The 26,322-nt window shown below is 42.3% G+C and overlaps 1 protein-coding gene across 1 annotated transcript in view; it reads right to left on the reverse strand.

The window, feature by feature from the left end:
• The window catches only part of MELK (maternal embryonic leucine zipper kinase), a 174,649-nt gene that overhangs the window by 17,816 nt on the left and 130,511 nt on the right, over window positions 1–26,322 (reverse strand). Inside the window, 3 exon segments of the mRNA XM_030219609.1 lie at window positions 14,368–14,536; window positions 23,968–24,015; window positions 24,017–24,053. Coding sequence (XP_030075469.1) covers window positions 14,368–14,536; window positions 23,968–24,015; window positions 24,017–24,053 — 254 coding nt within the window.

The raw sequence follows: 26,322 nt of genomic DNA on the forward strand, positions 1-26,322 counted from the left end.
GGTGAGGGGATGAGCAGCAAAGATAGATGAGGCTGGCGAAGGGTCGAGTACAGAAGATGGAAATGGGGACCTAGAAAATAGCTGAAAGCTGGAAATAGGAATTACTAGAAGAGTAAGCTAGAAGTGGAAGGAAACTGAGGATTAGAAGAGGAGGAATAAAATCTACATAAGTACATAAGTATTGCCATCATACTGGGAAAGACCAAATGTCCATCAAGCCCAGCATCCTGTTTCCAACAGTGGCCAATCCAGGTCACAAATAGCTGGCAAGATCCCAAAAAAGTACAAAACATTTTATACTGCTTATCCCAGAAATAGTGGTTTTTCCCCAAGTCCATTTAATAATGGTCTATGGACTTTTCCTTTAGGAAGCCGTCCAAACCTTTTTTTAAACTCCGCTAAGCTAACAGCCTTTACCACATTCTCTGGCAACGAATTCCAGAGTTTAATTACACATTGAGTGAAGAAACATTTTCTTTGATTCGTTTTAAATTTACTACATTGTAGCTTCAATCACATGCCCCCTAGTCCTAGTATTTTTGGAAAGCGTTAAACAGGCGCTTCACATCTACCCGTTCAACTCCACTCATTATTTTATATACCTCTATCATTTTTTTTGTTACATTTGTACCCCGGCGCTTTTCCCACTCATGGCAGGCTCAATGCGGCAGGCAATGGAGGGTTAAGTGACTTGCCCAGAGTCACAAGGAGCTGCCTGTGCCAGGCATCGAACTCATTTATATACCTCAATCATTATTTTATATACCTCTATCATATTGCGGAGAAACGAGGTAGGCGTTGAGGTCCATCTGGCACCGGTCGATCCGGGGAGCAGCAGAGACACTACCCTTCCGATCTGACTCTCGGAGACCCACGCGTAGAAACGAGCTTGGCGCTGAGGTCCAACAGGCACCGGCTGAGAGTGACTGGGTCGATCCGGGAGAGCAGCAGAGTAGAGGCGGCCTAACCTCCCGATCTGACTCTTGGAGACCCACGCGTCAAACGAGTTCGGCGCTGAGGTCCAACAGGCACTGGCTAAGAGCGGAGGGGTGGCTCCAAGGAGTGGCAGAGCAGAGACAGCACACCTTCCAATTTGCTCGCCGGACCTGCAAGAATAGCGCCGGAATCCTGCGTACGGAAGGGCAACGAGGAGCGATGGAGAACTTGTGTAGAAAGGTAGTTTCATCTCCTCCTTTCACGATAGTTACACTGCCATAAATGCAAATCAACCTGTCCACTAATTTAAAACACCACAACTAGCGAGGCTAAAGTACATCTACACGGCTTTTGTGTGGGGAAATCTTGCCTGACCAATTTACTTCAATTCTTTGAAGGAGGTAAACAAAGGGGAGCCAGTTGATATTGTGTATCTGGATTTTCAAAAGGCGTTTGACAAGTACCTCATGAAAGGCTACAGAGGAAATTGGAGAGTCATGGGATAGGAGGAAAAGTCCTATTGTGGATTAAAAACTGGTTGAAGGATAGGAAACAGAGTGGTGTTAATGGGCAGTATTCACAATGGAGAAGGGTAGTTAGTGGGGTTCCTCAGGGGTCTGTGCTAGGACCGCTGCTTTTTACTATATTTATAACTGATTTAGAGATTGGAGTAACTAGCAAGGTAATTAATTTGCTGATGACACAAAGTTATTCAAAGTCGTAACTAATGACAGGATTGTGAAAAATTACAGAAGGGCCTTACGAGACTGGGCGGCTAGATGGCAGATGACGTTTAATGTGAGCAAGTGCAAGGTGATACATGTGGGGAAAAAAGAACCCGAATTATAGGTACGTCCATGCAAGGTTCCACGTTAGGAGTTATGGCCCAAGAAAGGGATCTGGGTGTCGTCGTCGTTAATACACTGAAACCTTCTGCTCAGTGTGCTGCTGTGGCTCGGAAAGCAATAGAATGTTGGGTCTATTAGGAAAAGGTATGGAAAACAGGTGTGAGGATGTTATAATGCCGTTATATCGCTCCATGGTGCGACCGCACCTTGAGTATTGTGTTCAATTCTGGTTGCCGCATCTCAAGAAAGATATAGTGGAATTGGAAAAGGTGCAGCGAAGGGCGACTAAAATGATAGTGGGGATGGGACGACTTCCCTATGAAGAAAGACTAAGGAGGCTAGGGCTTTTCAGCTTGGAGAAGAGACGGCTGAGGGGAGGTATATAAAATAATGAGAGGAGTGGAACAGGTGGATGTGAAGCGTCTGTTCACGCTTTCCAAAAATACTAGGACTAGGGGGCATGCGAATGCGATGAAACTACAGTGTAGTAAATTTAAAACAAATCGACGAAGAAAATATTTCTTCACCCAACGCATAATAACTCTGGGAATTCGTTGCCGGAGACCGTGGTGAAGGCGGTTAGCTTGGCAGAGTTTAAAAGGGGGGTTAGACAGCTCCTAAAGGACAGTCCATAAACGCTACTAAATGGACTTGGGAAAAATCCACAATTCCGGGAATAACATGTATAGAATGTTTGTACGTTTGGAAGCTTGCCAGGTGCCCTTGGCCTGGATTGGCCGCTGTCGTGGATAGGATGCTGGGCTCGAGGGACCATTGGTCTTTTCCCAGTGTGGCATTACTTCTGTACTGTAAGCAGGACAGGCAGGCCGGTACAAGGAAGATGCCTTATCTATTTGTTTGACGGTGAACTAACCCTATAAAGAATCAAGGCTACTGAACCAGACAAAATACACGAGCCAAAGACAACATTAAGCTCACTCGTCACAGACCCCAGAAATACCCTCAAAAAAAAAAAAAAAAAACAAATCCCTAAAAGACACAATAAAATGATCTTCACCATCTAATTCTACTATCCTTCACATTATCCCTAATCCACCAAAAACTATCCACCCCCTCACAAACACCAACAACATACCCACAATACTCAACCTCTTCAGATTACCAGGCCACAACACACCTCACCAGAAACAATAATAATCAAAACAATGGAAAAACCACCCCACGGGGACAAAACATATCACAACGGAAAGAAAGGACATACACCTACACAAAAGACCAGACAACTTAAAGAAAATTATCACAACCACAAACGTAAAGACCCCTACCAAACAATTCAAGTGGGATACATAAATGCTAGATTAGTAGTAAATAAACAACAACTGATTGGATTATGCAGACAATCTTGACCTATTACTAATCAGCAAACATGGATCCACGACCACAAGGACCACATAATCCTAGAACTTTGCCCCCAGGCTACAAAATCACACACTGGACAAGGAAAGCAAAAAAAAAAAAAAGAGGAGGTGGTATAGCACTAACCTATAGATCCCACTTCACCGTAACAGCAGCACCAAAACTCGAAATCGCCTCAGTTAGAATCCACCATGCTACCCTGCTCGACCATCTAAACGTAGTCCTGTTTTATAGACTACCAGGAAAATGGCAATAATGCAGTCAGAATTTATGGACTTCATATTGATACATGTATCTCCAGCTCCAATCTACTCCTAATAGGCGACATAAACCTACACCTGGAATACCCCAATGCACCTAATACAAGGGATTGCAAAGACTTCCTACAACTATGGAACCTTAACTTGCCTAATATGCAAGCTACACATGTCAAAGGACACACAATTGACCTCATTACCTACAAATTACCCTTAGATACAAACCTTTTAATAACAGATACAAAAGGATGTTAAAAAAATGGAAGGCGGTGCAAAGGAAAGCTACGAGGATGGTATGGGATTTACGTTCAAGACTTATGAAGAGAGGCTTGCCGACCTGAACATGTACACCCTGGAGGAAAGAGGAACAGGGGTGATATGATACAGCGTTCAAATATTTGAAAGGTATTAATCCGCAAACGAATCTTTTCCGGAGATGGGAAGGCGGTAGAACGAGAGGACATGAAATGAGATTGAAGGGGGGCAGACTCAGGAAAGATGTCAGGAAGTATTTTTTCACGGAGAGGGTGGTGGACGCTTGAATGCCCTCCCGCGGGAGGTGGTGGAGATGAAAACGGTAACGGAGTTCAAACATGCGTGGGATATGCATAGAGGAATCCTGTGCAGAAGGAATGGATCCTCAGAGCTTAGCTGAAATTGGGTGGTGGAGCAGTTGGGGGGAAGAGGGGGGTGGTTGGGAGGCGAGGATAGGGAGGGCAGACTTATACGGTCTGTACCAGAGCCGGTGATGGGAGGCGGGACTGGTGGTTGGGAGGCGGGTAATACTGCTGGGCAGACTTATATGGTCTGTGCCCTGAAAAGGACAGGTACAAATTCAAGGTAATGTATACACATATGAGTTTGTCTTGGGCAGACTGGATGGACCATGCAGGTCTTTTTCTGCCGTCATCTACTATATGTTAGATACAAAATGGATGGCCATACCATGGTCAGGACCACCACAAATTAAACGTAGCCCTTCAATGGCGGAAATTAAGAATGCACAACCTACACCACTAGAGGACAGATTGATCCTGTTACATTTTGGCAACAGATCTACAAAATGATTGGATAGCATAGACAGATTCCAAACACTATCTCCAAAACTGGGACGATAGATGCAGGAACATACTAGACGAAATTGCCCCAATACAAACAAGAACCACACGAAGACACAGCTCAATACCCTGGTTCAACGAAGAACTGAAAAAACTAAAAACACAAGTTAGGAGACTCGAGCAGGCATGGCAAAAAATAAAGAATGAACACGCACTCAAAGCCTGGAAACAAATGCAAAGACAATACAAATATACAAGAAGAAAAACCAAAAGAGCTTTCTACAAAACTAAAATAGGCACAGATTATAAAGATGCACATAAACTCTACCAACTTGTGAACAAACTTATAGACACCGCACCGGTCACCACAGCCAGCACAGATACCCCATCGGCAGACCAACTTGCCAAGCACTTCAATGAAAAAAATTACAAAGCTCCGATCCACACTACCACTCAATACCACTGATCACGAAAAATTTATGGATTGCCTGGACCCTATTCCAGGGGAACACCCAGCAGACCGAACCTGGAATGACTCGATCTACTAAGCGAAAGAAACCATCACTCAAGCACTCAACAAATTCTCCAAAACCCACTCCAAACTGGATACCTGCCCCATCAACCTAATAAGGTCCGCCCCCAGAGATTCATAACAGACCTTACGTCACACTTGAACTACATGTTACAACATGGACTTCCCCCAAGGCCAAAGGAAATATTTCATTTACACCCATACCCAAAGAAAAAACTGAATGATACAACCAACTATCGACCAGTTGCATCCATCCCTCTGATAGTAAAACTAATGGAAAGTATGGTAACCAAACAACTCACCGACTACCTAAACAAATTCACAATATTACATGAATCGCAATCAGGATTTAGATCCAACCATAGTACCGAAACAGTGATGACCACTCTCATAACCAAATTTAAACACCTTATTGCAACTGGAAATAATGTGCTTCTCCTACAATTTGATATGTCCAGCGCGTTCAACATGGTCAGCCACCAAATACTCCCGAACATCCTAGACTACTTCGGGATTGGAGGAAACGTACTAGGATGGTTTAAAAGCTTCTTAACAGCTAGATCATACCAAGTGATCTCAAATTAAAAAACATCAACACCATGGAAACCTGAATGTGGTGTACCACAAGATCACCGCTCTCACCAACCCTCTTCAACCTAATGATGATACCATTAGCCAAATCATTGTCCAACCAAGGTTTTAACCCATACATCTATGCCGATGATGTTACGATATACATCCCGTTCAAACAGGACATAACCGAAATCACAAACGAAATCACACATAGCCTCCAACTAATGAACTCATGGGCGGACGCATTCCAACTTAAGCTAAACGCAGAAAAAACACAGCATCTCATCCTGTCCTCACAATACAACACAAACCCAAGACCATAAACACCCCAGACTACACTCTCCCAGTCTCAGACAGCTTGAAAATTCTGGGAGTCACTATTGACCGAAATCTAACACTTGAAGATCATGCGAAAAACACAGCAAAAAAGATGCTCTACTCAATGTGGAAACTTAAAAGAATCAAACCTTTTTTCCCCAAGGGAAGTATTCTACAGCCTAGTACAATCAATGGTGCTAAGTCACCTAGGTTACTGCAATGCCATTTATGCCAGATGCAAAGAACAAATCATCAAGAAGCTGCAAAACCGCCCAAAACACAGCAGCCAGACTCATATTCGGGAAAATGAAATATGAAAGCGCCAAACCCCTAAGAGAAAAACTACACTGGCTCCCACTAAAAGAAAGCATTATATTCAAAGTCTGTACCCTGGTCCACAAATCATCTACGGAGAAGCCCCATCCTACATGTCAGACCTTATAGACTTGCCTATTAGGAACGCAAAAAGATCACGCACATTCCTCAATCTCCACTACCCTAACTGTAAAGGATGAAATACAAATCCATATACGCGTCCACTTCTCATACACCTGCATGCAGCTATAGAACGCACTACCAAAGGCCGTAAAAACAACGCAAGACCTAACCATCTTCCGAAGACTTCTGAAACAGACCTTTTCAAGAAGGCCTACCACAAACATCCAGCTTAAATACTAACATTATACACAATCTATACAAATGCGAACTTCTATCACTTGACTGTTCAACCTCTATTAATGACCAAACACTACCTCTGAACAGAACTTCTCAATAGACGATGAACTAACGTCTGTTACAATCTAACCTATTACTCAGGAACCCTCTTGCACTACCACAATTTATTCTTTACCATATTATGTATCACATGGTATATATATCACGATTTATTCCATATACACCATGTCCCATATGTTACCATGCAGGTATACACCACGAACGGTACCATGTATGCTCCTTAATGCAATACCAATTGTAACTGTTAACTGGAACTGGCAACCGCCATTACGGCAAATGTAAGCCACATTGAGCCTGCAAATAGGTGGGAAAATGTGGGATACAAATGCTACAAATAAATAAATAAAATTAAAAAAAAATCTCCCCTCAACTGCCTTTTCTCCAAGCTGAAGAGCCATAACCGCTTTAGCCTTTCCTCATAGGAAAGTCGTCCCATCCCCTTTATCATTTTCGTCGCCCTTCTCTGTACCTTTTCTAACTCCATCATATCTTTTTTTAGATGTGGCAACCAGAATTGAACACAATATTCGAGGTGCGATCGCACCATGGAGCTACAGAAAGATAAAAATGGAAATAAACATAAAATAAAAAGATCAAGGTCAGAGACAGATGTAAGGGAGGAAGGGAAGAAGACAAAATGAAAAACAGAAAATGGAAATAAGATCCTGGAATATCTTGAAAGAAAAACAAGCAAGAGGGAAACTTGGACTAACGAACTGGAAAATTAAAATAAGAAAGATGCAAATTATTAATTTCAATTTTGAAATGAAATGTCAGCTTTAAAAATGTATTTGTTCATTACAGAAGGAAATGCATTTGTTTCCCTTTCTTCAGTGTTCCACTGGTGAAGAGTCTGCTTTTGGGGTGTGCCCATTTATTTTTTTATCTGTAATTCTTTACTAGGGGATCATCTGTTTTCCATGTGTAGCTGAAGTGAAAGAAGTTGTGTAGGAAGCTGTAGCAGTACATCTTACTCTCTTTTCCAATCTGGAGGAGTATTGGTGTTCTAACCTTTCATTGGTGGCTTTGGTGCAGTTTGAGTTTTTGAATTTAAGCTTTCTAGTGTCCATTTTCAGGCTTCCTTAGCATCCCTACAGACCAGTCCAGAATTTAAGGAAATCAATTATATCATCAGTCTGAAGATGTTATTCAGAAGTGTTGCTTACAACTCTGTCCACAAGGTCAAAAACCTCTGGTAGAAAGATTTCAAACTTTAGGTCACTTACTTCTGAAATTATATATGTGAACAAAATATTACCACAACTACTGGGCAATGGATAGTTTTAGAAGTTTGATTTTTCTCTTTGCAGGTTTCAACTACGGCAATCCATCTGCCCAACCTTGGAAATTGGTTGGTCACCTCAATGCACTAAAATATACAAAGGACAGGGAAAAAAATAAAAAGTAAAGATTTGATCTACCTGAAATAAGGACACCACCTTTGGAAGAAAGGACAGAATTGTTTAATCAAAATTCCTGCTTCTGCAAACTGGAGAAAGGGATCTGTGCACATTAAAACTTGTAGCTCAAAATTCTCTAAGAGGAGGAGATAGAAACCAAAACATAAGGGTGAGATTCTTCTAAGATACTCCTTAACGGTAAGCTTAGTGATTTGATGCTGAATTCTCTCACTTGTTTGTTCATCAACAGGAAACAAGCCTGCTCTAGGAGAGATTGACCACACAACCAAGAGACGAAATAGTATTCAGGCTGCTGTCTCTTTGGTGTTTTAAAGAATACTGGTTCAAAACAACCAGATGTCCCAAAATAGATGTACTCCAAATTCTTCTCAGAAAGGTGCAACCAATAAAACTCTTGTAGAGCACTTCGGGAGCAGTTGCCCAAGCCCAAAGTAAATAGTCCAGTCAACTGAAAATAAATGTAGCAGTTCAAAAAAAAAAAAAAAAAAAAAAAGAAAGTAGAAAAGCCTCTCGAGTGGCAAGGCTGTTAAAAATTGTCCTGACCACACGACTGCTATTACGGATCAAGGTTTCTGTTTTTGAAGTAATAGGCATATATTCTGGTTGTCCAGACAATTCCTTGATCTAGAAAAATCTGTAGCATAGCAAGTATGGCTGGCACCAGGACAGAAGCATGACTGGCCATAAACAGAAACATGGCCACCTGTCCATCCCTGAGAGACATGAAGTCACAGCGCTTTCCTGTAACTTTGGAGAGAAGTTCAACTAACTGCTCTTCTACCATTCCAAAAGTACAGCTGTCCCAACTGCAAACAGCAGCGACAGCTTGTACACTCTTCATGCAATCTATTCTAACTGTGACAATCATGCCGAAGGCTGGGCTTGTCTCAGGAACGATAAAGCTTGGACTCCAAGATATTCACTCAAATTCTCAGAACTTCCAAACTGCAGTTCCCTTTTCTAAGCTATAAAAGAGGAAATGGCCAAAGTTATTAGTGGTCCAACTCCTGCGGAAGTCACAAGAAATTTAGAGGCCTTATGGCACATCTTGAAGCTCAGAATCTGCCAATTCTTCAAATAATCTAAGAGCTGTGCCCAGGCTTTGCTGGATCCAGCACATGCAAGTACCAGAACATTAGCACTGCACTCTTGTTGCTTAAGAGTTAGAGTCGACATAAAAAGTCTGCTTTCAGAAGGATTCTGACTAGGAACAGAGTGCACTCCATTTAAGTGCACATCGGCTAAGCGCATGCGTTGTTTAACTGCATGCCGTACTTTGGTCCTGTTTTTGGTGCCATCAATTTCTATGGGGACAAACTTCGGTTTAGCGCACCACTGATAAGTGCAAGATTCGCTTATATGCATGGTTAAGACCACTCCTCTGCAGGGAAGACTCCAACTGTGCGCACGGAATATGGAAGCCGATTGGCATGTGACAACCAACGAGATTTCAAATTTACCACCCCTTTAGCTGCCACAGGCAGAATAAGCGATAGAATGTTGTTAGAGTGTACACTGGAGGAGTCATCACGGTGGAACTCTAAGACTAACACTGGCTGAATGAACAGAAGTTCTTAAAAAATTAGAAAAAAAGTCAAGCATCTATTGCTAAAGAATATGGTGTCAATCCCAGTCAAATTTCACGTGTCTTGAAGCAGAAAGACCAGCTTCTGGAAGACTGGCAAAACAATACAAATCCACAATGGAAACGAAAACGGGCGGGAAAAGCTGAGGAGGTAGAAGATGTTCTTTGGTGGTTTTCTCGAGTCAGGAGCAGACAGTTTCCTGTCAGTGGTCCACTGCTTATGGAGAAAGCTAATCAGCTAGCTGAAAGTCTTGGACTAACTGAATTCAAAGCCACTGCTGGATGGTTGGAAAGATGGAAGGAGAGGAACATAAAATTCAAGAAACAGCATGGTGAAAAACAAGAAGCTGATTACTTTGGTGCTGAAAATTGGGTTGTTTCAGTTCTTCCTACCATCTTGAACGAGTTTGCACCTCGTGACATTTTCAATGCTAACGAAAACGGTCTACTGGCAAGCAATTCCTGATAGAACACTTGCATTCAAACATGCCAAAACTACTGGAGGTAAACGTCGAAGGACCGACTGACGATCCTCCTTTGTTGCCAATATGGATAGGAGTGAGAAGTTGGAACCCCTCGTCAATGGAAAGAGCAAACAACCCTGTTGCTTCAAGAAAGTTAAGCGACTTCCTGTGTCATATGAGGCTAACGCAAATTCATGGATGACTGGGGAAACTTGGAAGCAGTGGCTAAAGAAGTTAGACACTAGAATGCAGGCACAAAGTGTCAGATTTTGTTGCTTTGTGATAATTGTGCTGCACACAGGGATGATGTCAGGCTGTCTAACGTCAAGGTGGTCTTCCTGTTACCAAACACTACCTCTCTGATCCAACCTATGGATCAGGACATAATAGCCAATTTCAAACAACATTATCGGGCTCTTGTGCTACGTCGTCTGATGAGTGTTATGGATCACCAGACTGGCAAGGATAAACGTGCTGTTGAACTGGCTCGTAATCTATCACTGTTGGATTCCCTACATATGCAGAAAGAAGCCTGGAATCATGTTACACAAGCAACCATTGTGAACTGCTACAAGCGGGGCAAGCTTTGTTAAGGATCTGAAAAGGGACGAAACAGATGCAGCTGCTGCAAATGCATCAGATGAACAGGCTATTGACATCCCAGCCGGTGTTACTGAAGAGGCGTTCCATCACTACATAGCTGTTGATTACGATCTACAAACAGCTGACGACAGCACTGATGTCAAGATATGCGCCTACACGCAGGCAACAACGGCGGAGGATGAAACAAATGATGAAATGAGAGCGAGGCACATGCTGACGAAATTCAACAACCTCCTCCTGTCACTTTTGCAAGAGCGCTAGAGTGTGGGCCTATTTGGAGGCCACTGGATGTCAGTGCTATGACAGGTTTTACCGTCTGCCAGACGTAGTCTATGGAACTCACACACCCCATAGTGTACAGAGGACTGTACTTCAAGTAAGCCTAACGTCAGTTAACGGAGACTGCATACTGTATGTATAATAATAAACAGTACTGTACATATGTTTATCAGATGTCAAGCTTCTTTGAGTCACAACGGTTAAGTGAACGCATTTCTTTGGTCCCAGACCCTTGCACTTAAGCAGATTACACTGTAGTACTATCCATTAGAACAGAGATCCCTTCGCCCTGGAATGGTAGTTTCTATGAAAACTGCTGGAAATGATTAGCTGTTCCTCACTCAGGTCCCAAAAATAGAATGCTGGCCTGCTTGCAGAGTAGTTCACTGCACTTATCAGACCTTAACTGGCTCTCAGGTCTTCTCCATGGTGAGTTCAATCATTGAAGTAGGGCCCAGGGAGAAAAAACAAAAAGAAAAAACAAAGTCACCATGCTCAAGGACCCCAGAGTGTAGAAATTAACCAAAGGAAGTGCTAATCTCCATAACAGACTAGTGAAGGGCCAGTTATGGGCACTAGGTGCACATGCTCCTCTGGAAGGGATCGCCAACTCTAGGCACTAGAGACTGTACAGACTGCAAATCTTGAATGATAAACATCCAGTGTAGCTCTGGATCTCTGCTTACTATGCCACTGGGTAATCTTGAGTTGGAAGTGGAAAAAGCACCATTACTCTGAGCTCCCTCAGAGCGCTAAAACAAAAAGGACTTGGTAAAAGTCCTCCCAAACTCTGAGAAATGAAATCTCTGCTTCTAGGCATTCCCATTAGAGTATTTTATTTATTTATTTATTTTTTTAATTTATTTGTAATTTTAATGAATTTTACAAGATACACTTGTACAGAAAAGGAGTATTACCATACAAGAAAATATTTATAAGAAAATCTATTAAATGATAATTACTGCTAAAGTCCACAATTGTAGGCAAGGCACAATTCAAAAATTGGTTAACATAGGAAAAAATGAGTAGAACATGTTCCCACTTATCCTATCACGGAGTAGATACTAATGGAGGAAGCACAAGAGAGTTTACGGCTGGTTCTTGTCTGGAGTCCAGGAATTTTGCTAACTGATCACTCAAAGAAAACATATTTAATCGATTGAAATTTAACAACACATTTGCAAGGAAAATTAAGCCAGAAATTCCCCCCTGTGACAATACACGATCACGAAGTTTCAAAAGACTGACGTCTTTTCTGAGTTTGTCTAGCAATATCAGGAAATACTTTGACTTTGCAATTCAGAAAGACTTCATGTCTATGTTTAAAGAAAGTTTTCAAGATCCAGTCCCGATCCGGCTGTAGAACAAAGTCTATAATTAATGTAGCAGGTTGTACTCCACATAGTTCATCTTCAATTGTTTGTGATAAATTCAAATTTAGCTCCTCAAATGGGGTTTCCATAGATGGTATTATGTGCTCACTTGGTTTCTTAACATAGGGAGCCAAATAATAAATCCTTGCTACAGGTGGAAACAATTGTTCAGTAATTTTTAATACTTCAGAAAGATATCTTTTGAATGTTATTAAAGGAGCCACTGCTGGAACTTTAGGAAAATTTATAAATCTCAATGTTTTTATCCTTTGTAAATTTTCTAAAGTTTCTATTTTCCTCTGTAAGTATACATTTTCTTTTATTAAAGTTATTTGACTCTCTTTAATTTGATTTGTTTCAAGTATAATTGTTTGTTCAAAAGTTTTAGATTGTTCCAACTGTTTTTCGTATTTTATTTATTTATTGCATTTGTATCCCACATTATCCCACCTATTTGCAGGCTCAATGTGGCTTACATAGTTTTGTTAACATAATCATTGCAGGGTGACAGATCCATTTAATATTGTGCCGAGGTTAAGTAAGGGTAGAAGGAAGAAGGAAAGGGGTGATTAAGGTAGTTATAGTAGGTGGGCTATCTTGACTGAGTGGGTTGTCGGGTGGATTAGTGTGACTGTTAGTTCTCATTGTATGCCTTGTTGAAGAGATATGTCTTCAGAGATCTGCGAAAAATAGTTGTTTCGTTGATTGTTCTCAGGTCTGTAGGCAATGCATTCCACAGTTTCGTGCCCAAGTACGAGAATGTATCGTGCATCTGCTTGTAATTTAGTCCTTTACAACTGGGGAAGTGCAGGTCGAGGAATTTGCGGGATGCTCTTGTGGCGTTTCTTGGAGGTAGGTCTAACTACTAATGAGACCCCTTTCCACTAATAGAACCTTCCTGCAATGAAGGCAGGCTGCCAGTCTATTCTGGTAAAGATTCAGAAACTGGAGTTACTTCTGAAGCTGCCCAAAATGGCTGCTCTCCCAAGTTGATAGCTGAAACCTATGAGTTTGCAAGGCACCACTACATTTTTGTTTTGGCTCATAAGGTAGCTGGTAAGTCGGGTCCTTGTTTGTTTTACAGTTGGCACTTGAACAAATGTCAGTGAGACCAAAGACCCACTGAAAGCACTATGCACAACCAGCTGGGGGTTTTCCTCTGAAATGCACCCGGAGAATCTCTTTTGTCACAAGAGCTGAAGTACCAAGCAAGCTCGCAGATGTGGCCTAAATGCCGTTCAGGACACTGCTCCAACCGGCAAAAAAAAAAAAGAGTGCTCTGAAAGAAGTGCTGCTGCCCAGCCTGAATACTTGGCCTCTAACCCCAGCTCCATTGGGACTAGCCAAAGAAATCATCCCTCCTCACGGTATGGGTGCATACTCCCACTAATTCTGTTATAGCGTACGATGGAACAAATGCTGCAGAGCTCTTCTTATATACTAAGGTCAGAAAGCAACTTCCAATCCAAATATTTAAATCCCTTTCAAGGGAAGGAAGAAAACAGCGGTGTGGGGGGGGGGGGGGGGGGGGGGGGGTTGTGGCTCTGTTACAGATCAACTTAGATTTGCTATATGCCCTCTTTCTCTTTTGGAGCTGAAGCTAAACCCCTCTGCTCAACCCACACCCAATTCTCACCGGATCAGAATCTGCTTCAGTACCTGTCTAGGGTCTGCAAGGTCCACCCGTCACCACCCAATGGAGAGAAATACTGGGCATTTAAGGCTACATGGTGTCATACTGGGCGAAGCATGCAAGACTGTTTTTCTGCCTCCATCGCTGGTTAATAGGCACAACCCACAGTTTCTGGACTGGTTGTAATGCTAAGGAAAAAGTCTAAATACTTTAGATGAGCTGACAATGTAGGTACAAATAAGTGTATTGCCTACAGAAACAGGAGATATATCTACCTGTTTTAATATCTGAATTTCTAGGACTATAATTTGACTGCAATAATGTTGAAGATTTCTGAAGTTTTTATTTTTTTTTTGAGAGGAAAAAGCCACTCACTCTTAACTTTCTTGGTCCATCTCTTGTAGATCCTTTTCTTTTACCTGGAGTAAGCATCGTTATCATTTTATCTAACCCTCTTTCTAGGCTTCCAAACACCTTGCCTCCTTTTTTCTTTTGAGCGCTATCTAGGTGTATTTGGTTTAGATCCAAGTCAACAGAGCGGCACCTGTGGTAAAATAAAGCATATAGGTATTATTAATACACACAAAGGGGAAAATATATTGACACCCTTTTTTTTTTCAAATTGGACTAACATCTTATCTTCCTTTTATAGTTTTGTTTTTATTTCTATTCATCATCTCTAAAAGTGGACTAACACAGCTACCACACCATTTTGTCCAAGATTTATCTAGTAATGTGGTTTAAGTGCTTATATTTTTTGTTCACAGATTTGATACTACCGATACCATATTTTAATCTGCAATGCTGATTGAGGCACACTACCAAGGCAAGCAGTTCATCTACTTAAATACAGCTAGTACCATTGACAGTACTGGGTTACACCAGGATACAGCTGTCTTTCATTGAACTGAGTAGAGGGTCTTGAAGACAAAGGAATATAATGGGTGTCTCGGCGTTTACCACCAGCTGATTTCTACTGCAGCTTAGTAAAAGATCCCCACAATGATGTGGGCATACTTTGATACTCGAAGTTCTATATGTTACTGGAACATAATTTGAGAAAAAAGACAAAAAATGGCCATTATTTTTGTATTGTTTATGTAATCTAAGGATTACAAATAGTAATTTCATTACAGAATGTTTCATTTGCACCGTTACATTAGAATGGTTTATGTATTAGGTAGTTTTTATTTAACGAGAAGCTAAAATTGTTGTATGCTTGGCTATTACCGTACAACTTCTCTAAAACTCTCATACTTAAAGCAGTGAAGTCAAATTCTGGGTGCTCATGACATCCAAGACCCCTTTCTAGTTTGACATTTAGCCATTCACAATATGATGCCCTGCATGGAAAGTATATATGGGTTTGTGTATGACCTACATATTGTCGTACCTCTTATATATTTGGTAAAATAAAGCATGCTATAAAACACTAATCTTAGCATGTGCAGTGTTATATATAGATGACCAAGCTTAGAGAATGACACAGGAGTGGGTAATTGTGGTAAACCGCGGTAAAACTGCGGGAATGGGAGAAAATTTCAAAGTTTTACTGCGGGTACAAACAGAAGTTATTTCCCCGCCCCGTGGGAGCAGTAATAACCCCTGCTCCCGCGGTAAAACAGACGTCTACCTTTTTCCCATCCTCCCTCCCTCCTTCTCTACACGTTCGGTGTCACTCACTCCCCCCCCCCCCGTGTCCTGTTGCACTCTCCCTCCCCTCCCTGCAAGCTCCGGTGTCACTCTTCCTCCTCTCCGCTGTGCTCCCGCTGCAGCCTTTCCATTTTCCGGGCTGCCGGCAGCATTAGCAATGTAAGCACACTGCCTTTGTGCAGCCTGGAAGCCTTCTCTCTGCAGCGAGTGACCTGCCTATGCGGAAACAAGAAGTCGCAATACAGAGTCTGCCTTTCTTAAGGGAGATCTCTATTTCAGTTTTTCTGTGGTTCCCTGTTTTGTATAGTGAGAAAAGAATTAAATGTGCTTAGAGTTGTAGAAAGATTTGAAAAATTAGTGCTCATTTTTGCTTGACATGTGAATGAATATTCCATCACTGTTTCATTATTGCTTGCCAGACCAGTCCACTATTAATACATTTTAAGGGCATTTGCTTTAATTTGATGATGCAGTCCTTACATGAACCTGATTTTGCTTTTTAAACCCAAAGGTAAATCTTAAGGGTGGTTCAACAGTGATGCTTCTGTGGATAGGGACAGGGTGGGGGACAAACTTTGTCCCCACGTCATTCTCTAGCCAAGCTACTACCTGACCACTAGATTATGGATTTAAACTAAAATGTTTGGATATGGAGAGTACCCTATGTTATATGAGTGTTGTATTCTGCTTTTAATGAATATATATTTCTGATACTAAATATCAATACTACAATACAGTGCATGTGTCCATGTTTACTTTGCATCTTTAATTGCTTATTACACCAACATTAATTTTATTATGCTGTTACCACAAAGCAGACAGACAGAAGAGGAATGGGGCCAGGCTAAATTTAATGCATCCAATAGTTGTGTGCTGGAGCTCTTCTCCAGCTCAGAGAAATCTAAATTTAGACCTCTGAGCATTTACGGGGCCCCCTCCATCAGTCCATATCTAAGCTGAGATGTATTTCCAACTGTTGAATTGTCCTTTTTTTCCTGAGGGAATGAAGAACAAGGGAGTGGCTGAATTCCCCTGCAATCTATGGAGAATCACTGTTACAGGAAAGCAGCTTTGCTTTCTCTGCAGACAAGCATGGGGAAGTAGGCACTCCCTAAGGCAAGTCCCAAGCAATGAGCCACACTTCTATCTATATAAATAAATCCCACCTCGAACATTCTGAAGCTCACTGCAAGGCAGTGAAGCACTGAACTCCTGTAGTCTTCTTAGGCTAGGCTATCAGGACCACTCACCCTAACTCATAGACCCGCCCTCAGCCATGCCCCCCAGCCACGCCCCATCTGGACATAAAACACTACCTCAACGTTCTGACGACAACCAGCTGAAAGTCATCCTTAAACAGTTCGTAAGTTCATGGTGGTGAAGCCTTCAAAATCACCATATCTATGCCCCGCCCTCGCGTCTAACATCATGACATCGAGGGCGGAACACAGAGAGAGAAGGGACTGCAACCCCCTCCAACAAACCAGGCAGAGGGAGGAGTAGGGAAACAAGCGCAGCGTGTTTCCCTACTCCTCCCCGACTACGAATCGCTACACACCCTCCATTACCCCAGGTAAAAATATCGACGCTACATCACAAAGCCCCGCCCCCTACCCCCTTCCCTCCTGCATGCATCATCCAACCCCTCCCGCTGCCGCATCACGAAGCCCCTCCCCCCAAATCCACCGCCTCCCCAACCGCAACGGCAGCCAGTACATAAACACAACAAGAAAACAAACAACATACAACGCATCTCCGTAGAGAACCATCTCAGATTGCCAGTCTCTGCAGCCGCTCCGCCTCTCTTCTTACGTCACTGCCCCTGGAGAAAACCCCGGATAAGCGCATCGACGTCAGAGGGGAGAGGAGGAGCGGCTGCAGAGACGATCAATGTGAGATGACTAAAACAAGTTCCCTAACACTCAAAAAAGTAGCGCTTGCTGATGCAGCAAAGGTGTCAAAGGTATGTCCTCAAGAACAAGACGCTGAGACCGTCTGTCAGCCTGATCTCCTTTTGATGAAACTCAGGATTTCTACGAACAAGTAAAAATGCAGCCTGAACACTGACAACATCTCAAAACAACACACTTAATTCATCTCGACGGCACCATACGTCTATTTTACTGTTAGCAACTGCACCAAAATGTCATCCTCACACAATCATTAATCTGCCTTCTGGCAAGAGCCACCCAGTGGCGGTCCTGGGGGGGGGGGGGGGGGCCGCGCGCGCCTGTGCTCCTTTGGTCCATGCTTCTTCTCTACCCCGGAATAGGCTCTATGCAATACTCTAAAATAACGTTCACAGAGACCTACATTTGTTCTAAACCCTAGGATGCTTTTAATATTAACAGTTCCCTGTCCCACAAATCATATCCTACATCAGCTTCCCACCTTTGTTTTGCCACCCTCATATTTCGCTATCTCTAGCTGAGAAAGCATGCGATGTAGGCCAGGTATAGATTTTGCCAAGACCTCAAAAAAACCCCAAAACACACAAAAAAAACCCTGCACAGCTGATCTCCCTTTCTTAAAACTATCTTATTACAATCAAGGGAGCAACCATTGTGATTCAATTGGGCATAGGCAAATTTATTCCCTCATATTTCCCCAATGCAGCCTTATAGTTCCTCAATTGTAAAGAACCTGCCCTCCCTAGTAATGAGGTAAGGTAACACCATAAACCCCACTGCTTCCCATGCTTTAAATGCAGAATTATTCATAATGGGAGGGGGGAGGGATGCTAGATTTCCTGTGATCGATAGTAAATCAGTAACCGAAGTATCACCCCCCCCTCCCCAACTGAATTAATAAAGTTCTCCAAACATCCCATAAAGGGCGCAAGACAGTATACTACATTTAAAACTAGTAGGGACAAGTGAGATCGGGGCCTGAAGTAGAGAAAACAATTATATTTGGCATAATAAGCCTTTTCCAGTGGTATTGGTGTATATCTGACTTCCAAAAAGACAACCTCCAAGATGTCATAGTAGGCAAGCATGATTGCAGAGTCTTATATTACAGATGCCCAAACCCTCCTCCCCCCCTTCCAACTGCCAAGGAAAAAATGAAATTTTAATTTTGGTTTATGTTTAGCCCAAAAAACTGGGAAAGCAGCCTGTTCAAATGTCTAATATCTTTCTGCAACAGCCTAAGGGGCAAGGTCTGCAAGATAGACATTTTTGGAAAAAGACCATGCAAATGAGGCTAATCCTACCCACTAAAGTGAGAGGTAAATCCCTCCCTTCAACTTTTCAATCGTTTCGCTGTCTCATCTAATAATTTGGCTACATTGAGGGTATACAATTCTGAGAATGAAGTGGAAAGCTAAACTCCCAGATATTTATGATTTATGTATTTTATTGATGATACTCGATATCAAAACAGTATTGTCGTTTAACATACATCTCTTGCTGGTATATCCATCATACTAACAGTTTCCAACTATAACTTCATCAAACTTTTAACATTTTTCTCCCCCCCCCCCACCCCCCACCATTACCCCTTAGTATCAATATTAACTATTATCTCCTAGATCCCCTTATCTGAATTCCATACTTGGATGTATCTTAATTCACCTGTGTTCCATATACGCCCCCTCTCCCAACCCGCCCCCTCCTAAGAGAGTCTTCCCTCCCTTCCCAGCTCATTCTTCTCTGTGATTATGGTACTAATATTACATTTGTATGGTGTTCATCGCTAAACATAGTAACATAGTAGATGACAGCAGAAAAAGACCTGCATGGTCCATCCAGTCTGCCCAAGACAAACTCATATGTGTATACCTTACCTTGAATTGAATTTGTACCTGTCCTTTTCAGGGCACAGACCATATAAGTCTGCCCAGCAGTATTTCCCGCCTTCCAACCACCAGTCCCGCCTCCCATCACCGGCTCTGGTACAGACCGTATAAGTCTGCCCTCCCCTATCCTTGCTTCCCAACCACCACCCCCTCTTCCCCCCACCTGCTCCGCCACCCAATTTCAGCTAAGCTTCTGAGGATCCTATTACTGAGGGATTGAACACAGTGCCCAAAATTCCTTTTTCCGCTTTAAAGTTCCTCTGGCATCTTTAGCTTCCCACATAACTAGTTTATATAGACTATTTCGCCAGAGCCAGAATGATGGCGCTTCTCCTTGTATTCAGTATTGCATTATGCACTGTTTCCCTATTATGCAGGCTTTGTACATAAACTGACGTTCTGATCGTCTGAGATTATTCCTGTTCCCTCTATATCCTAGTAAGCAGACTGGTGGTGTCAGTTGGATTTGTTTGTTCAATATAGAGCAGTGTGCTCAATGCAAGGGAAACTGTCCCTCCCATGCTGTTGTACTACTTCCGAGGATGGTAAGGCCTCCGATTTCATCAAGTCAAAACCCTGTGTAATCTCCATATTCCTCTATGGTTTCCAATAAGGATGCTAGAGAGTTCTGTGGGCTTGTGATGTCATCTGCAAAAGCAGCTACTTTAAAGCATTGATCCCCCACCTGTATGCCCTGTATTGTCTGGGTTACTAAGGATATCCCGGATCAGTGGATCAAAGGTCAGTACAAAAAGCAGTGGTGATGAGGGCATCCCAGCCTTTACTACTACTAATCATTTCCATAGCGCTACTAGACGTACGCAGCGCTGTACATGTTATATGCAGGCACTTTCTTTGTCCATAAAGGGCTCACAATCTAAGTTTTTGTACCTAGGGCAAAGGAGGGTTAAGTGACTTGCCCAAGGTCACAAGGAGCTGCAGTGGGAATTGAACCTAGGTTGCCAGGATCAAAACCCGCTGCACTAACCATTAGGCCATTCCTCCTTTGTCCCTCTCTTTATAGCTAAGGAGCAAGATCAGACATCATTAATGAATATTTATTAAGATCATTTATTCCCCGCCTTTTACCACATAAAGCAGCCTCTAAGCGGCTTACAATGAACTAAAGAAACAATTACAATGACAGTAGAGAGGGTAGAGGGAACGGAGGAAGAAGGGAATATAAATACTGAGGCCGTATCTTGCTAAGGATGTAAAAAGAATTGAAGCGGTGCAAAGAAAAGCTACGAGGATGGTATGGGATTTGCGTTACAAGACGTATGAGGAGAGACTTGCGGACCTGAACATGTATATCCTGGAGGAAAGGAGAAACAGGGGCGATATGATACAGACGTTCAAATATTTGAAAGGTATTAATCCGCAAACGAACCTTTTCCGGAGAGGGGAAGGTGGCAGAACTAGAGGGCATGAAATGAGATTGAAGGGGGCAGACAAAAAAAAAAAAAAATGTCAGGAAGTATTTTTTCACAGAGAGAGTGGTGGGTGCTTGGAATGCCCTCCCGCGGGAGGTGGTGGAGAGGAAAACGGTAACGGAATTCAAACATGCGTGGGATAAACATAAAGGAATCCTGTTCAGAAGAAATGGATCCTCAGGAGCTTAGCCGAGATTGGGTGGCAGAGATGGTGGTGGGAGGCGGGGATAGTGCTGGCCAGACTTATACGGTCTGTGCCCTGAAAATGACAGTTACAAATCAAGGTAAGATATACACAAAAACTAGCACATATGAGTTTGTCTTGTTGGGCAGACAGGATGGACCTTGCTGATCTTTTTCTGCAGTCATCTACTATGTTAATATACTAGCTATAGGCAATGTAGATAATGTCCTCTCGCCAGTCCAGATAAACATTTGTTCTCCTGAAGATGCCATGATTGGCGAATCGCAGTTCTGTGTACAGGACAGAAGAATAGTAACAAGGGAGTCACTTTATTGATTTGCGCACACATATTGAAGCACATATCCACTGGAAGAAAGGTTTAATAAAGGATATGCGATATCAAACCTACACCAGTGCTCCAGAAGAGCAAAAAAAAAAAAAAAAAAAAACCCTGAAGTACTGGTTTAATCTGAAGCAATGCTATAGAAATTTAACAGAACTCTCCAGATAAAGTTTGGAATACTAGAGTTAACAAGTAGGGAGGGTCTGATCCTTACCTTTCATCCCTTCCTCTTAAGGCCAGAATCATTGTAAACACGCTGTAACTCTCTGATGGGTTTGGGGAGATACATTCTTTTGCTAGGAGTGGTTCCCCTTTATTTTTCTTTTTTTTTGGGAGGGGGAGGGAATGAGATGGGGAGTGAGGAATGGTTTGTGAATGTTAAGCAGGGGTGTGCTGGTAAATTTTAACAACAGGCTCTTTCTCCGGATGTAGCCAGCTCTGCAGTTGGAAGAGCCAGGGGTGGCCGGGGGGGGGGGGGGGGGGGGGGAAGCAACACTTGCCTCTCTCTCTCCTCCCTTCGTGTGGGCACACTAGGCATACCTTTGCTGGTAGCCAATAATGGACTGCCACCACTCCCAATGTCTTGCTCTGAGCAGCATGCTGAAACTTCTCACACATGCTGGAGAAGTCCTAGCCTGCTGCTCAGAGCTGGAAACAAGGAGCGGGGAGCAGCAGCAGTCTATTTACTTGGCTGGCAGGGTTCAGCATCCCCACTAGCAAAGTAAAAGAGAATTCAGCAGGGGGCCCAAGCCCACATTTTGGGAGCCAGTTGTTAAAGTAGCCATGGAGGGCCCTACTTTAACAACCGGCTCCCAAATTTCTTAAAAACTTAACAACCGGCTCTTGCGAGCCTGTGAGAGCCTGCTCCAGCACACCACTGATGTTAAGGCACATCACTGTTCTGGGGAGGACTATAAAAAAACAAAGCCCTTTTCTATTCTTTGTCCTGTATCATGCCTTGCATTGAGTTATTTTGTTTATGCAGTTGGAAGTTTTGGTATTTCTGAATAATGTCAACAAATTAAAATGCATGTGGGAAGGATTCTTATATCCCGTCTGCGTTGATTTAACAACCTCCTTTGATGATATGGCCTTTAAACAACTTAACTGTCCTACACATAGGAGGAAATATTCTTGATTTTATTTTCAAAGGGGAAACGATAATGCTGCATAAGAAATTATAATTGTTTCCTTTTCCTGGTCTGACCATTTTGGTCAATGTTTTACTGTAACTATTTATTTTATTTGTTGAAGAGAATGATGCATTAAGATTTTAAATCATCATTATGTTACTATAGAAACTCATGTGTCAACCCTAAAAAGATGCATGGCTCCTTACATTAACGGTTTTTATTCAGGATAAAAAAAAAATACAGCAGACATCTGAACAATAGTGTAAGACAAAGTCTACAGTAGAGGATGCCTAACAACCAAGGATAGAACAGTGAACAAGCACTAACAAAAGAACTTATGATCCCAATTTTATGAACACCCCACTACATGTCCATAGGAGCCAACTTTTCAAAATGATTAGGGGCTGCTGATTTTTTTTTTTTTTTACAGGTGGTGCATTCCCCCCCTCCTCCCCTTTTTCCACAAGGGCGGGACCAGAGGCAGAGCTGAGAGAGAAGGGAAGGCAGGCTGAAGCACCGAGTCTGCTCGCCTTTCACTGCTGCCCCTGGACCCGAGGTAAGAACTTTTAAATTCTGGGCGGCACGCAGGAAGGCGAGGGGGCAGGCAGAGGACTGGGAGAAGAGGGCGGGCAGCGCAGGTCGGGCTAGCACTCTGAGGAGAGGGAGGGGGGCTGGGAACTTCCGGCGGATCAAATATTGGGGGTGCTCAAGCACCCATGGAATTGGCGCCTATGCTTATGTCTGTTACCCTTTCCTTCCTGAATACAACTCTGATGGCCCATTGTCTGGACTCTTATGACTCCAGGCCATCTAGTAAGGGGTAAATATGCCTAGGTATTCTTAACCTTAAGCTATGAATTATTCATGATGTGCTCCAAAATTTATTCAATACCGTCCTTGCCTTATGTGAGATGTGCGTAAATGGTTGCCCATATTAAAAATAACCTTTCATTATCTGGAGAATGCATTAGACAGGTCTGATGCCCCAGTCATGGCAGTCATTTTGAGAGTACAGCTGAAATGGGCAGGAGTAATTAGGGAATCAATCCTGCCCCAACTACATTCCCTAGACCACAACTGCCATTGTAAGATAGGCTTGAGTGGTAAATGAGGGGGTCTGGGAGGAGACAAATTGGACAAAGCACAAATTTTCAGCTTCCATCATAAAAAAAAAATAAATACACACACATGGTCATTTTCATACGAAACCAAATACATGGCTGGAAATGAAAATAACTTTTCAGCCGAAACAGGGGAGAAAGGATTTTGAGCTCCAGAACCGTAATCGAAATTCAGTCAGCCGCTAGTCCTAATTTACAGAACTACCTAGTCTAATGTGATTTTGTATTTAAATTGACATGGTCTAAAAACTATGCAATCAGTTGAAGCAAACCATATTAAGTAAAACAACATAGCTGTAGTCCACTTACCGTCTCTCAGGACTAAGTACAGCATTTGCTAATTGTCTTTATTGTGGATTTCCAAACAGGGATTTCTTTTGTGCACTGGTTAACATCTGCGCATTAAAAAAAAAAACCAAACGTTATTGTATTTAGTTTTCAGCCAATCTAATGTCTTAAAATCTTTAAAGCAAAATGTATAAAGTTAGTCTAAACTGTAAATTTACTTTGCATTATCCCTGACAAATTTAGTCAAGGCTGCACAGGAAAGGAGAAATTAGGTCGTACCTGTTAATCTTCTTTCCTTTATTCTTTGGAAACTAGTCCAGATGCATGGGTTTGCTTTCTCCTACTAGATATGCTGACAGGCTTCTATTGCCTTAGAAGTTGCTTCCCCCCCCTCTCCAACAAAACGAATAGTTATCAGAATGATTAGCCTGTTCTATCCTCTTTAAATGGCAGTGTAATGTTCTTATGTTTAAATCTATTTATTGGTGTTTCAAAACAGAAACAAGATCATACAATAGAACAAACAGAGCCACATTACACAAGACAGAATACAAACCAACGGGCCTCGTTTCTTATACTACTACTATTTAACATTTCTAAAGCGCTACCAGGGTTACGCAGCGCTGTACAATCTAACAAAGAAGGGCAGTCCCTGCTCAAAGGAGCTTACAATCTAAAGGACAAAAAAGTGCAGTCAATCAAATTGGGGACAGTCTAGATTTCCTGGATAGAGGTACAATGGTTAGGTGCCGAAAGCGACATTGAAGAGGTGGGCTTTGAGCAAGGATTTGAATATGGGCAGGGAGGGGGCTTGGCGTATGGGCTCAGGGAGTTTATTCCAAGCATAGGGTGAGGCGAGGCAGAAAGGGCGTAGCCTGGAGTTGGCGGTGGTGGTGTCACTAGGACAAAATGCCTCGATCAAAAAGAACGCTGTACCCCCCCCCCCCCCAAAAGAAGGGGAAATAAAGGAAACCACACATCAAGGCTCCATACCCCATTCACGAACTACAATGTATTCAAGATCAATGAATATCACAAGTCTTCTTTTAAAGTTTGGGGGCCTCAATTATGGAACGAATTGCCTCTGTATATAAAGTCCTTGAATCCATTTAGGCAGGAGCTAAAAACAGTGTCATTAGAGGCATTTGGTGACCAGCATGCCTCTGAATAGATATGAATTCTATTGGCTCAAGGAAAATGTGTGTGTAATATGCAGTTAATGTTAGTTTGCTGTCTGTGTGAGCATTCCTTGATGACGTGTTTTATGTGACGTCTCTGTTTTTATAATGCCATGTCATTTCATCTCTGTGAATGTACTTATTGATTTATTTAGAACATTTATAGCCTGCAAAATCGGGCTACAGAGCCCTTGGGAAAGGGAAGTTATATAGGGATCCCAAATGAACATAATTGCTTCTTATGTTTAACAGATATTCCAAACTTTGCCTCTCCATTAACATAACAATGTAACAGCGACATCATCCCCAACAGGAAGGTGAAGCAGAAACAGTCCAAACCTTCCAAGATAGATTTCTTACCCTAGAGAACCGCCTTGTGTATAAACATATGGCCACTCCTGCTCTGCATTAAAAAAAACATATGTATCCAACAAAAAACCTGCAGCAGAGGCAGGACAACTGACCCTAAAAGAAATTCCAAATTACGAATCGCATTAAAAAAAAAAAAAAAAAAAAGCAAATCTGGGGGCATTCCCAAAAAACATGGAAAAATGAATTAGGCTTTTCAGTGCATTTCTGGCAAAGAGGTGAAGCAACCCCTCCCATATATTTGAGTAATGCAAGCTTGATGTAATACTCGGAACGGACACTCCCAGAACTACGTGGCTATCGTCAAAGGTATCCAGTCAGTGGAGCATATAAAGTTTCATAAAAGCGCAGAAAGATATTGATCTCCACATCAGATGTTTTCCCTCCTGCACCAGCCAGTTGCGGAATCCTCATAGGGCCACGTCTAGCCACATTTACTACCATGGACAAAAAGTTGGTTATTTATAGTAAGTTAAAGATTTGATGGCTCGTTGATGTAACAGCGACGTTAACACTGCCTGAGTCACCAACAGTGCTGTTTTGGCACTAGCTGTTTTCTGAATTCCCAGAATAATCCTATCCTTAATCACTTGTTTTTCAAGGTGCAAAATTTCCTCTTCTCGTATTTTCTTCCTACTGGCTGCATAGGCTATAATTTCTCCTCTAAGCACAGCATTAGCTGTGTCCCAAAAAAGATGGGGTTTATTCACATGAGCCACGTTATGCAAGTGAAAAACTATTCCATTTTTCCCCCCAACAAAAAAGAATGGAATGATGGGTCCCAGTAAAGCTCAAGGAGAAATTTCCACTGAAACTGATGCCATTCCAA

This window comes from Microcaecilia unicolor, chromosome 11, assembly GCF_901765095.1.
Source record: "Microcaecilia unicolor chromosome 11, aMicUni1.1, whole genome shotgun sequence".
Classification (NCBI taxonomy): Eukaryota; Metazoa; Chordata; class Amphibia; order Gymnophiona; family Siphonopidae; genus Microcaecilia; species Microcaecilia unicolor.